The sequence below is a fragment of the Erythranthe guttata genome, chromosome 2, assembly GCF_056151865.1.
Source record: "Erythranthe guttata isolate IM_541 chromosome 2, IM_541, whole genome shotgun sequence".
NCBI classification, from domain to species: domain Eukaryota; kingdom Viridiplantae; phylum Streptophyta; class Magnoliopsida; order Lamiales; family Phrymaceae; genus Erythranthe; species Erythranthe guttata.
In genome coordinates this window covers 10,872,088-10,886,618 of record NC_142534.1, presented here as the reverse complement: position 1 = coordinate 10,886,618, position 14,531 = coordinate 10,872,088, and the positions used below count along the sequence as shown (strand labels likewise).

The 14,531-nt window shown below is 35.8% G+C and overlaps 2 protein-coding genes across 3 annotated transcripts; one reads left to right on the top strand and one right to left on the bottom strand.

The window, feature by feature from the left end:
- The first annotated feature begins 1,190 nt into the window (after positions 1–1,190).
- LOC105974564 (light-inducible protein CPRF2-like) lies at positions 1,191–6,139 on the top strand. Its single transcript, XM_012999678.2, has 6 exons — positions 1,191–2,113; positions 2,523–2,622; positions 3,791–3,989; positions 4,424–4,499; positions 4,602–4,727; positions 5,614–6,139. The coding sequence occupies exons 1-6, from the start codon at positions 1,640–1,642 to the stop codon at positions 5,986–5,988; spliced, it is 1,350 nt and encodes a 449-aa protein (XP_012855132.1). The 5' UTR covers positions 1,191–1,639; the 3' UTR covers positions 5,989–6,139.
- A 570-nt stretch (positions 6,140–6,709) lies between these two features.
- LOC148772317 (uncharacterized) lies at positions 6,710–7,734 on the bottom strand. 2 transcript variants are annotated; one of them, XM_088827218.1, is made up of 2 exons: positions 7,643–7,734; positions 6,710–7,180 (listed from the first exon to the last, which is right to left on the bottom strand). In XM_088827218.1, the coding sequence occupies exon 2, from the start codon at positions 7,166–7,168 to the stop codon at positions 6,887–6,889; it is 282 nt and encodes a 93-aa protein (XP_088683344.1). In that variant the 5' UTR covers positions 7,169–7,180; positions 7,643–7,734; the 3' UTR covers positions 6,710–6,886. The 2 variants fall into 2 exon arrangements, with proteins under 2 accessions (XP_088683344.1, XP_088683347.1); XM_088827221.1 differs by having other exon boundaries at positions 7,607–7,695.
- Positions 7,735–14,531: the final 6,797 nt, after the last annotated feature.

Genomic DNA, 14,531 nt, shown 5'->3' with positions numbered 1-14,531 from the left:
AAAAAAACTCTGGTCAACTAAATCAAGTTAGCTAATCGTAAGTCAACTAATTAGAGAACTCTGTCGACACGACGTAGTGTCAACTAATCGAAGTCAGCTAATTAGAAGAAAGTCAGCTGTTCAAAAATCGGAAGTTAGCTGAACAGAACTCAAGGGATTAGCCCCAAAAAACCTCAAAATGAATTTGAAAAGGGTCAAAAATTGATAACCTAATATTTTGGGCTTTATACATTATTTTGGAAAAAAATGTAATGTGAAGGAGATTTTTGTATTTATGTATATTACAGGATATATGATACAAAGTTCATAGTATAGAAGTGTTTTTGTTAATTAACTCATAATATTAAGTATAGCTCTATAAGTATAGACATAGATATAGATATAAATAGATATAAGCCGCCACATCTTAATCTATCCAATCAAAGACTTTTCTACATTTCCTTATCCCACTACACACTTTTTGTCTACACTTTAATACTTTATACTTAAATGATAAATTAATGAATCATGCAAATTGAATCTAATTTTTTGAGAAAAATAGGTGTAATTTTCACAAGTGTTGAGTTATTGAATATGAGGAGTTATATATATATATATATATATATATATATATATATATATATATATATATATATATATATATATATATATATATATATATATATAATTTTTGTGAAAAGGGAATCAGTGTAAAATTGAAAGGATGAAAAATGTGGTTTTCCCAATCATTTGACTTTAATTATTTGTTTGAACCATTTCTAAGCTTCTGTTTGGTTTAATCAATTGTGAAGTTAAAGTTTGGGTAAGCATCCGTGTAGTTGAGTTCAAAAAATTGATATCAAATCCGAGGTTACCGGTGTGACCGAAAAATCGAATGAGTTCAACGAAATTGTGGTGCGTAAGGAGCAAATATCGTTGTTTTATTTGATGATCTTGAACTCAGACTAATAACTTCCTTGGTAAGAAGGCACATAAGGCTCCTACTCGCCTAACAAAAACTAACAAAAAGAATTAAGAGCTACAAATATCTTTTTTCACAAGTGTGTGCCCATTGGTTAATTGGTTAATAATTCATCAAATCAATGAATCCTATTCACCTCAATCCAATGGAATACAGAAATGGAAAAAATCAACCAATAAAATAAGACCAACAATTATTATATTAACTACACATCAAATTCAATCAAATTACGTAATTAGTTATACTTATGTTACCAGGCAAATAAAATTTATAGTAATTAGTTATACTAATTATTATATTTTTCTGTTAAATTTTTGTTGGTGATTAATAGTCTGTTACTATGATCTATAATATAAATATAATAATTGCATTTTACCAAGAAAAAGAAAATCAATTTTATCAAATTAAAGATAATCATTTGAGAGTTGAGACAGTGATCTGAAACTTAAAGTTGAAACTTACCATTGTTTTATGTTTATATGCTCCTTTTAGAAACTTGATGTTTACTCCAATTTAATCAAATAATTGATATCCATACAAATTAACTATTAATTATGAGATTTCAAAGACTAAAAATGAATAATAATCAATTAATCATAGTACAAAGTTTTTTCTTTATTCACAGCAGTAGGCTTTTAGAGAGAGAGAGAGTTAGAGAGAGAAGGGGAGAGAGAAGAAATGGATAGAGTGTTTTCAGTGGATGGGATCGCTGACCAGTTCTGGTCACCCCACCCTCCTATTCGCCTCGGCGACGACGACGAGGAGACGGACCAACCGTCTTCCTCCTCCGCCGCCGCCGCCACCACCGCGGAATCGAAGTCGATGCGGATGAACCGTAGCTCGTCGGAATGGGCCTTCCAGCGATTCCTCCAGGAGGCTGCCTTGCCTGACAACACTACCACCACCACCACCACCACCACCCAACAATCGTCTACGCTGTCGAAGCATCCGTCGCAAGACGACGTCGTTGAGATCAAAGGAAACCATCATTTCAGCGCTGTGGGGGTCAAGGTCAACGGTAACCAGCGAAAGCTAGAGCTGGCTTCGGGGGACCCACCACCACCGCCGAATATTCCGGTCGATTCTGATGAGTATCAGGCCTTCCTTAAAAGCCGCCTCGAGCTGGCCTGCGCCGCCGTCGCTTTGACTCGGGTATTTTGATTTTTTTTTTCTCTTCCATTTCGAGAAAGTTGAAATTATAACTTTCACCGGAAAAAAAGATGTATCGCTGCATCAATTAATACCAATTCCTCTACCCGTTATACCCTCTGCTTTGTAGATATTTATGTCAAATTTTTTTTCTCCAATTTCATTCATCTCCTTTGATTTGTGCATTAATTAGGTGTGTAAACGAGCCGAGCTCGAGCCTAGATTAGTTGTTTTTGAGAGCTCAAGCTCGAGCTCGAGCCGATTTTGACGAGCTCGAGCCCTAGCTCATTTACACCCCTAGGACTTAACTACGAGATTACACTTGCAAAAAGAACAAAAAAAGATATAAAAAGATTTATCTATGTATGTTTTGTTCTAAATGCTGAAAATCGGGAATCTGCAATGTATTTAGGGAAGCAGTGGCAAGGTTCAAGAATCTGCAGCTGTGGTAGCTGAAAACGGATCTCAAGCTTCTAATACGTCGCAGCTCGGGTCTCATCTTACTTACAAAGGTTTGAATTACTGTTTTTATGCATGTCGTCGTATCTCTCTACATTGATTTGGGAGTCCACGATCATTTACACGTACGTCGCTGCATTTATTGTTGCTGGTAAAGAAAACATTAGGGAAACTTGGTTATGAAAGAAATCATATACTGTTAGACTATTGTTGTATAAACGAAATGCTCCTGATTTCACATAATTATACATTGATAACACTCATATATTATGCCTATTTTACTACTCATCGTGATTTTGTCGATGCAAATTGAATGCTATTGTTTGATCCAATAGCATCTTAAATTATCTCCAATTCCGGATCTGATTATTAATAGATTCGTAGAATGTTTCACAAGTGAGTGACCGTATCTTGACAAAATTGAGATGCTAACGTTGAAATCTTTTTTCATTTTATTTTCTATTTAAAAAGGGAAGAATCCTTTTACATTTTTTTTACGACTTATGAGCTCTATTTCTTAGCCATGTATTATTAAATATCTTCGTCTTCTTCCGGTCAACCCTCGCTCATTGGGTTAACCACCAAATCTTCAGCCTGGTAAGAGATCGCTGAACTCCGAAATTTAAAAATGTTCAAGCCCATAGTACTTAACTGTATAGAAAATGTTCAACTGCATTGTTGTAAAATGGAGTTCCGTTTCCTTTTTCTTTTGTTTTAGTATAGAAAAAGTAAAGAGTGATTGGAGATACTTTTCAGTTTGATGACGTTCTCAACTGTCGCGTTTGTCTTTCTTTAAATAGTGATAGTAAAATTGATGTTATGTAGCAGTAGTAATTTATGCATGTTAAATCTATTAACCTCTACTTATATGCGACACGGAACTCGGTAGATGTTTCTTTCGTTGATGTCTGTCTATCCTCTTAATTATTAGACAATTTCGAGCCGAGTCTTAGTATCATAAAATTGATAACCACAAAAACATTCTTTATGTCGATCATGCAACAACAGTTGCATTAACTGTTTTTCCTTCAATCCCGATTTTTTCATCATTGGCCTTAATATAAATACGGAGCTTAGACAAATTACCATAAAGACTGTTGGAATATGTAAGAACTGAGGTACAAAATGCCCCACGAAACTGAACAATGATCACTTCAGTTAATATTGTGTTTTTTAAAGCATTTCATTATTTTTCATTTGGCTTTCTCTTTACTACTATAGCTAGTGGACGCGATTCATCAAAGGTACAAGATAAGGATGTTGGTGTACCTCCCTTGCCTGCTATATCTAAGAAATGTGGGGCCCAGGTCAAGTCAACTACAAGTGGATCGTCCGTCGAACAGTCGGATGACGATGAAGCTGACGGAGAAAATGAAGCTAATCAAAATTTGGGCCCTTCAGACCCTAAACGCGTCCGAAGGTATTCTCCTCAATCTTTTAGTTTCATATGCTTTTTACCCAATATATATATAGTCTTTTAAAACATGTTAGGAAGTCAAATGCAGAAATAGTTGTACAAGTAAATCCGTTCATCGCGGTGAGATTTTATTGCAGTTGTATTTTTCGTAGACGATCGAAAAGCCATTCTTTCTCCTTTAATCCTTAAAAAGAATCTCGATTTATCTTTCTCAATATATTGGTAAGTTCAAGGTTGTCTTCTCATTTAATATATATATATATATATATATATATATATATATATATATATATATATATATATATATATATATATATATATATATATATATATATATTTTTTTTTTTATTGTATTTTGAATTTTAGCAATTGTTCGAGTATCATCAAGATTACGTATATTTTATCCCTTTAATAAATGTATTTGTACTATTTGTCAGAATGCTTTCAAATAGAGAATCAGCACGGCGGTCTAGAAGAAGAAAGCAGGCCCATTTGACTGACCTGGAGTCGCAGGTTCAGCCTCGCATGTGTTCATCATATCTTCATTTTTTTCCCGTTATTTTCCCATAATTGATTGTGCTGTTAGATTCTGAATATTATGCTTCTACATAACAGGTTGGTCAATTAAGAGTTGAGAACTCTTCTTTACTGAAGCGCCTTACAGACATAAGTCACAAGTACAACGAAGCAGCTGTTGACAATAGAGTCCTCAAAGCTGATGTCGAGACATTGAGAGCAAAGGTAATTAAGGTTTTTCGGTATTTTTAGATAATCAGATTTTGCTGAGGCTGCTATTGATTTTCTTTTAAAAAAATCCAGAAACTACAGGTTAAAATAAAGGGTTTTTTGTGGAAATACGAAAAATAAATATCGAATATCCTGTCACATTGCATCTCATGCACTATATGAAGCTCATTTTAGACTATTACAAAGGTGTTCTGGTCTCGATCCATCTCTTCTGATCTGACCATTAAAATGTTTGATTTTAAATTTAGGATATTGCTGGTTAGATACTTTATTGAAAGCATCACCATCCCTCAGTTAAAAATCTCGTGCTCCCTTTGTTCCTTCATAATTGTCGTTTTTTTTAACTTTGCACAAGGATTAAGGATCTCATTAAATGTTACTTGATTTTACGAAAATGTATGTTTTTAGACTAAAATGCCACTGTCCACTAATTAATACTTCCTCCTTCCCATTTAATTTGTCGTTTTGAAAAAAAAAAAAAAGACTTGTTTCAAAATAGTTGTCACTTGAGAATGCCACTAAAACATTTATTGTGCTTTCTCAATTTTGCCCTTACTATTAAAAATTTAATGGTGAAACAATTAATAAGATAGGTCTTTTTAGTCATTTTATTATGATTTTCCTAGAAACCATGCACATTTATTAGTTTTTTTCATACGTGTGCATTAGCCCAAAATGACAAATAAAATGGGAAGGAGGAATAAGAGAGAGTGTTGGAGAGAGTTAATAAGGGTATAACTGAAAATTATCTAATTAATGCAGTATTGGAATTCTGGAATTCTAAAGTGACGGATAATATGAAACCAAAAAAAAAATCTCAAAAGTGACAGATATTGTGGAACAAAAGGAGTAACTAATGACTATTTGTTTTATCGAATAGGTAAAAATGGCGGAAGAATCAGTGAAAAGAGTAACGGGGCTGAACCCATTATTCCATGCAATGTCCGAGATATCGATAATGGGGTTGCCTTCTTTTGCCAACAGTCCGGACACATCATCAGCTGATACAGCAGCTGTAGCAGTACAAGTGCAAGACGAACAGAATCAGCATTATTACCATAATGCCCCTCTAGACCACAGAATTCAAAACGGTGTAGTTGTAGATATTCCTACTCCTATAATAGAGGATGTGGTGCAAACAACAAACAAGATGGGAAGGACGATTTCTATGCAGAGAGTGGCTAGTTTGGAACATCTGCAGAAACGCATTCGTGGCTCCACCGCTTCTTCTTCGGGTACTCAAAACCAGCAATAGTTCTTTTGTTGAAGATCTTGATAGGACCTCCATTAATGGATATAAATACGATGAGATTCATCGTTTGCTTTGAATTTATCATGTATTATTAAGTTTGTACTTCTTATGTTTATCAAGATTGTTGTATTAATATTATGGCGCTTGAAATTCATATTCCAATCGATAAACATAAATTGATAAAACACAATAATTATGTAAAATGTTCCTACATTGTTGGAGTGAATTGTAAAAGTAGTGTTTAAAAATAAGGGTAAATTACGGCCCACCCCCTGAGGTAAGGTTAAACTACGAAAAAATCCTCTTGTTTGGATAATTACAACCGCTCTCATCAACTATGAATTTTCTTACACGATGATACTTTCTTTATATGGAATTTGAGCTCCATGTTTTGATACTTTCTTTATATGGAATTTGAGCTCCATGTTTTGAAACAAGATGATCATAAGATGTATCTCTTGACTTGTAAATATCAGATTGTGGTGCATCTGAAACTGCAATTTTGCACCAAACTGAGTACATGCTAGAGAACATTCCGCGGAATCTAAAAGATTATGTTGAATCTAACACTGTAAGGGTTGACGTGTATGAAGATTCATAGTTGAGGAGGATTGTTGTAATTACCCAAACAAGAGGGTTTTTTTTTTATTTTTTTATAATTTAACGTTACCTGGGGACGGCCGTAATTTACCTTTAGAATAATAATGTTCACATACACCATAAATTATAAACAACATGTTGGAGATAATCTTATAATACATAATTAATTGATGAAAAATCATTTCTTAAAAGCTGTCCTAATGCAAATACATAGCAGGAACAGTTTAATTCTACATAAAAAAGAAGCTCTAACAAGTTCAATTCATGCGATTCTCAAATAGAAATGAAGTCGGATATAAAACTAATCTAGCTTCTTCGGCTTCTTCACAGGAGGGTTGGGAGATATTTCATTTTCGTCGTCATCCGACGAGATCTCTTCTACTTCATCGGGAACATCATTTGGAATGTTATGCTTTGTGATGAACTCCTTGAGAATGCTCATGCTCTGCTCTTTCACCGAATATAATTGGTCGGAGATAAGCCCTTTGTTTGCCTGAGCAAAGTAAGTCTCCGATCCTAGGTTTATCGTCGCTTTAACACGTACAGCGGTGGCAGAGTCGGCATTTGCAAGTTGAGCTTCCATTGGCTCGCTCCCCTGCACCATGATAAATCTTTAATTCAACACATAATTTTAAGCAAGGCATCACAAAGCTTTCCAAGAAAACAAGAATGTAATAAAATAATTATCTAACATTCACCATGGAAAATAACACACTGCTTTATCAAACATAAACTGAACAAGCAACTAATTACAGTTTAATTAGTTAAAATTCTACAAAAAATGATGGCATAAACTACATAATTTTCTATCACTCTCTTAAAATAAATAAATAAAAGAAAGTTCCCACACAGTATTTGACAGTTCTGTATCAAGTCGAAGAAATTTCAAAAATTGATTGGGCGTTAATTAATCACAAAGCTTCAAGGTAGAATGGAGATTTGCGCTGAAAAAATTATGAGTTTTAAATTAAATCTAAAAAATTAAAGCAAAACTGATAATCCGTAAGTAGAGAAGATTAACCAGAAAAATGAAAAGTTGGGCATCGATGCTGCTAACCTGATTGGTTGGTTGGATGTAGTTGCTGGTACAGTCGTTGAATGTTTTGAGGGATGTTTACAGAAGAAAAGAATAACCCCAAGTTAATTGAAACCCTAGCACAGAAATGGACAACTGTTTTGCGTTTATTTACATTCTAGCCCTACAAGTTTGTACACTTACATAATTACCCCCTCCAATACCTAAATTTGCTTTTTTTTCTTCAACTATGTTCGCACCGGGGTCCACTCTGATAGATAATGCATTTGAAGTTTGAACCAACAAACAAATAATTTAGAATTTCTCGATAGGTGAAGCTATTTGAAATCCACCAAATTTTTCATCATACTCCACAAAAAGTTGGTTTCCCAATTTTATCCCTTACATATTTTCTATGTATATTTTAACCAACTAAGAAATACTCCATCAATTTTTAATTCAACACACCTCTTAAAAAGCACTCAACATTTCACGAACAACAAAAAAAAAAAAAAAAAAAAAAACAGAAAAAAGAAGAACTAGAAGTAAGATAATAACCACGAAAGGGAAAATCATTGCAACGTTCGTCGTCGTTCACCCGCCGCAGTAATCCTCGTTGAAAGCTCATTACATAGTCGTCAAAAAGCAACCGATCATCACAAATTGATCAAGTTTTGGATGCTTGGACCTAAGTAATGATCAAACAATCTAGAAGCTCAATTGAGGAATGCATGTCTGCGTAAATATGGAAGACCGACCTCCCTCATCCACTTTTCTTTCTTGCTCAAAATGAATTCTTGAATAAAGTCGGTGCAAAATGTTTTTACTTATGAGTAACGATCAGAAGAGAGCCTGGATGAAGTCCTTAGGTCCAAAATGATGTCACTTGTAATTTGAAAAATGTTTTTATTGGATAATTTGTAGTATTGAGACTTTGTTGTTGTAGAAACTTATTATTACTTTTTTCTTTGTGTTTGTATGAACAATTTGTAAGATAATTATGCACCTTTGAATTTTGCTTTGAACATACCTTTTATTTAAGAGTAATGTTATATGTGTTTTCTCGTAGGGAACTATTTTGTTTTAGGGTTAATAGCATTTCTCCACCTGGATTTTTCCCCTTTTTGCACTTTATCACTTTAACTAAAACAAGTTGCACGGGCGCACCCAAACATTCATTTTGAACGCACATAACTACATGGATGGGAATATTCTGGCGAATCGTTCCACTTTCCGGTGCACGCACGTTGCACATGCCAAATTATATGGGCCTTTTCGTCTTTTCCTTTACACATCCTTCTAAATACCCTAGCAGTCATTGACTTCACCTATTTCATTTCAATTTCGCACCTTCACAAAAAATTCCCTTTTCTCTGTCAATCTAAGGCTAACATTGTCGACGATAAATTGTAATGATCTGAAGATCTTCCTCACTCTATCGTGATTGGAAGTTGAGGGAGGGTAATGACGTGGACGATTTTCGAAAAAAATCTCTAGAATACGGTATGCGTTCTTAGAATTTATATTCTTTGTTTTTATTTTATTTTTATTTTTTTATGTAAAAAGTTGTTTTATGTATTCAATGTGGTTGCACATGGAGTGTTCTGGGATTTGTTTATACTAACCGTATAATATAATTCCTTTGATTTAGATAACCTTCCATATGTAGATGATGCAGTAGGTAATGACTTTAATGATGTGTCTGACTCTGATGTGCCTGAATTTGAGGTTTTTGGTAATAATATGTCTGTGAATTATGTGACTGACATTTTTGGTGACATGATAATGAAAGTGGTGGTAGTGATGTTCAGTCAGTTGGAGATGATTCAGAGCACAATGACTTTTTGATTGATAGTGATTTTTTTGCATCTGATGATGATTTTCAATATGATAAAAATGTTGATCATGGTGTAGAGTGGGGTGGACTTAGGACATATGAAGAGACTGAAGAACCTAGAAGGTCTAGGAGATTAAACAAGGGGAACGAGAAAGTGGTAGAGGATCAGGTTGAGGAAACTGCCAAGAAAGATTAATGGAAACACCACAACTTTCTAATTTTTAATCCAAAGGTAGACATGGCTGATTCTAAGTTTCAGCTTGCTGTTTGCTTCAATGATGCACAAAGTTTTAGAGACACCATAAGACAACACTCCATAGTTAATGGTAAAGACATAAAGCTGAAGCTTAATGAGAAGTATAACATTCAAGCCATATATATGCAAACATCCAGGTTGTACCTGACTAGTCTATGCTTCTCAAATGAGAGGTGAATCTGTTAGAGTAGGTGACCAACGAGCCAACTTGTGGCTGTGGTCTCTTCATATATTCTTGTAATAAATAATCATTTTTCGTATTAATGATAAAACACCTTGGCATTCTATATCTTTGTCCCTTGTACAAACATAGATATAGTCCTTACAGTTATTACATTTACTTATATTTGATCTATTAAGATCGTGAGATATTTACTTAAGTATTATAACTATTAATCCGTGTTCCTAGTCGAAGGGTTACGCCACCAATGAGGATATCGGCCTTTCCCATTAAGAGACTAGCACTTAGTGTATGTGTACTGCATCTCATCAGTAAACGGTATTGTGATATCGGCATACATAAGTGGGTGCTCGTAAGTCGGCGAATTCACTGAACTCCCTCACCCTAGAAATATCTAAGTGGTTCTCAATAATCGAGTAGAGATCTCTATGATATAGATGTACACCATTAGTCCTTAAGACCTAGACATCACCGTGACTTCACTAGAGGACCAGCTGTATCGTGACATGTCCCTGAGTTCCACCGAGGACCGCCCCAAGAGCCAGTGTTCGTGCAGTCCGAAATCTAGTGGGAGGTCTGTGCATTATAATGGGGGATTCGATCGCTAGAATAGTCTTGGATGTCCTGTGTGTTCTCATAGTTTGTAATCTTTAAGTCTATAGCCAGAGCTGATGACTAAGTGATGATTAGAGAATTCGATTCTCTAAGTCATGCACGTAACGATTACAACACTTAGAACGATCGCACTGTCATTGAACTACTAAGGAGGTCTCGATGAACCAATGCATCTAGTTCAATCGGGACATATGAATCGAAGGGATCGTACTGTACGCTAACTATATCAAAAGGTTCTTGCAGGAACTTGATTTGTATCTAGGGAATCATGACGCGTAGTTGCTAGACGCCAATCTTGATTCGTTGGGTGATTAAGGTGAAACGAGCTTCATCTTAATCATAACTCTAAGAGACGAGTTTAAACCACAAAGAGTTGTGTACCCACGGCTAGCTTACACCTGAACCATCGAGGGTCACACTGCTCGTGCACATGAGATCTTTGAATAAACGGTCAAAGATAAAAATGTTTTATCTTTGCATAATTGGAAGTCAATACGATTTAGTCCAACATTCATAATTTGGAATTATGAATGAGAATAAGAAAAGTAAAAGAATAGGCGAACATCTTAGTGAACTTTCTAAATCGGGAAGTTTCCAAATTTAGAAAGTGCACTGAATTAGGGTTTCCACTTTTGGAAAGTTGGAAATCGAGAGTTTGCATTCGTAATGACAAGGACATTATAATGATTCCGAAAATGTAATCGTTACAATTTTCCAATCATTGAATTGAGAGAAACGAGCGAATAAAAGACTAACGAACTTAAGCTGGTGGGCCTGGTCCAACTTAAGCCCGTTAGGGCTTTTACGCAACACACTATAAATACTTGATTTATAGGTCTTGCACATAACATACAACCCTAGAAAACCCTAGCCGCTCTAACCTCTCTTGGCCGACCTCAATCCGCGGCCACCACCGCCGCCGTCGCCACCATCTCGCCGGAATCGGCCATCCATTGGCCGATCCAAATTGGTTGTTCTTTTCTCTTTTCGTTTCTTCCGTTTTATTCTAACTACACCGTGTCTAGTGCCACGTTTTAGTAGATCGAAGTATACAAGGTGAAATCCGAGAGGAGGAAGATCGAAGAATCGAGGAGCAGCCTCCGAGCCGACGACGCACGCGCCTCCACGCGCCGCCCGAAGATAGCGCGTGAGCCACATGCACCGCCACTGCTGCCGTTTCTCCATTGCTGCCCCAGATTGCACGGATTGGTTTCCGTGACAATCTAGTTTCGTTTAGTGCGCCTACCTCACGCTTCAAAAGGTAAAGTTTCGAAACCGTTGTCGTTCGATTCGGTTTTAATTAAATTAAATATGTATGTTCGTTTAGTAAGTATGTTGTATGATTTTATGTGACTACATGAAATTGTTTATTTACTGCGAGCATAATTATTTGATTTAATGCGAGCATGCTAGTTGATTTAATTTCGATTAAATAATTCGCATGTATGTTGTTTTTAATTTCGCTGGAAGCGCAAAGGTACGCAATTAATAGTTTTCAATTATCGGGCATGTGTTTAGGTGTTTTAAATTCGTTGAATTCGCATAAATTTTTTTTTCCCGCTACGTACACGTGTCCGATTCCCAACAGTGGTATCAGAGCTCGTTGCGCAATTAATTGCGTTTTTAATATGCTATAATTTTGATGCATATTCGATTTATTAATGTAGCGATTGTTGTATTATGTAATTGGGAGTTTTCGAAAGTTTAATATATTTTTGAAATATTGTTTAGAATTTTTTCAGCTATAGAGTTGTTTGAAATTGGAAAATCGGATCTGAAAATATATTGAAAACATCGGTTTTTAAAATGTTCGGATCGAACCGGTCGGACCGGCCGGTTCGATGGTTGTGCACGATCCAATTGACTGAATCCACGTGGATTCGGGTCGGTAAGACCGGTTCTCAGTCTGACTGACCCGGCCCACTGATTTGGGTCAACTGGACCCGGCAGAATCGGACTGGGCAGAACTGGACCGTTTCGGTCCGAACCGGTCAGACCGGTCGGGCCGAACCGGTTCACTGAAAAAAAAAAAAAAAATCAGATTTCTAAAATTAAACTTAAAACAAATTGATTTTAATTTTCGGAAAATTATTTTCAATTAATCCTAATTAGATAATCGAATCAACAATCATCTATTTTAGTAAATAGGTGTTGGATTAATTAATTAATTTAAATTGTTAAATTGATTTCAATTAATAGAACACACATTTAATATTGATTATACTTCAACTTAATTAATAGTACCTCAACATTATTTGATTGATTTATGCTAGTTGAGGTCCTATAATTATTTTGAAAACCCGATAAATAATTAATGTAATTAATTATATAGTTAGGTCGTATGTTCCTCTTAGGACAATATGCGTTTCCATATACCTTTAGAGAACATAGATGTAGGAATCACATAGACCAATTGATACGCGTAAAATCTTCGTATAAATAACCTCAAGTGTACAGTATCGCGTTTTGCAGAATAGTGAATTCCGGATATCGATCCACAGGGAATTAAGTTCCTAAATCTACCAAGTACCGTAATTATACTATCCTAAACTTTATCTAGACGGGAGAAAAAGATGGGAGATGAGATGAAGCCAAAAGGAAACAAAAATAAAAACAACGGCCCGCCAGTACAAGCGAAGAATTCCGACGTGTGATGGCTTCTTGGGTAAAATTCACCACTGTACTATCGATAAAGATCTACAAATCCGAATCTAATGTCAATTCTATGTTCGCTAACCCAGACACTAAAATACCCTAACCCCCGTCTCCAGTGTAGTTAGAGTCTACCCACAGGTCCGACGTCTCCGTTCAGAACCTGATATTAAGAGAGCATTTAGGTCAAGTCCTTAAGGGCTACCCGAGGTGCATCACGTCTCCGTTTCCACAACCCGAGCTATGTTTTCCTAAAATCAAACGAGAAATCCTCTCTCGAGTTCATTCCCATTTACAATCAATTCAACTGTTGGCCAAACAATCGAAAGCATTTAATACAGAAAAACATAAACAGAATCAAAGAACGACAAATAGATCACATATCTGGAAATCAAAATCATTATATACAAGGTTTCATTTCCCTAAAAGAAAATGCTCAGTTCATTACAAACATAGCATCAAAATGAAGAACACGAGAAATTATAAACTAAACGTAAAGAAAAGCTTATGAAAAACCCGAGTCGAAACGCTCGTCGAAACTTCCCGCGAAGAACTGGCGAGAACCGAAGAGAAAACCGAAGAAAAGGTCGAGAGATTGTCGAGAGATATAAAAATGAAGAAGAGACCTTCTATTTATAGTAGATAATCAAAGAAAAGTATCTTGTCTCGAATTCTGTGCCTAGATCGCGATTTGGGCTTCTTGGATCGCGATCTGGCAGCCTTGGAAACTGCGCACCGCCTTTCCAGATCGCGATACGGGAATGGTGGATCGCGATCTGGTTCTTGATCAAAAAATGTACTGTGAGACCCCCCATATCGCGATCCAAGAAGGCTGGATCACGATCTGGATCTGACCCCAATTTGCTCTCTGTAAGACCCCCCAGATCGCGATCCAGGAAGGCTGGATCGCGATCTGGGCTTCTGCGCCAACTTCAAACACTGTTTTGACCCTTTTTGTAGCCCGAATTTGACAATTTTGCATTTGACAAAAGTTGTAGATCTTGAAGTGAGCTTTCTACGGACACTTGAATCAGCTCAATCGGAGGTCGTATGCAAAAGTTATGCTTGAAATACGAAACAGTGCCATACCCGCGATAATGCACTTTTGCACGTGTTTGGTTTGATTTTCGGCTTCGCTTCCAAAATCGTTTCGAATCGGCAAAAATAGCTTCTCTTTACCTAAAATATAAATAAAACAAAAACAACATAATATATACAAATAAAGCCGAATACTCGGACGAACGAAGACCAAAACTCGAAGAATTGATAAGCAAAAATCGTGCAAAACGAACACTTATCACCAATCCGAACCTTCTGATGAGATAAAACCTTTTTAATAAAATCCCACATTCTTAATGTAATTAAGAATTATTTCAAGCTATAAAGAAAA

Coding starts and splice junctions, on each gene's coding strand:
- LOC105974564 (XM_012999678.2), top strand. CDS start 1,640: ATGGATAGAGTGTTTTCAGTGGATGGGATCGCTGACCAGTTCTGGTCA. Junction 3,990..4,423: donor GACCCTAAACGCGTCCGAAG/GTATTCTCCTCA, acceptor ACTATTTGTCAG/AATGCTTTCAAATAGAGAAT. Junction 4,728..5,613: donor TCGAGACATTGAGAGCAAAG/GTAATTAAGGTT, acceptor TTTATCGAATAG/GTAAAAATGGCGGAAGAATC.
- LOC148772317 (XM_088827218.1), bottom strand. CDS start 7,168: ATGGAAGCTCAACTTGCAAATGCCGACTCTGCCACCGCTGTACGTGTT.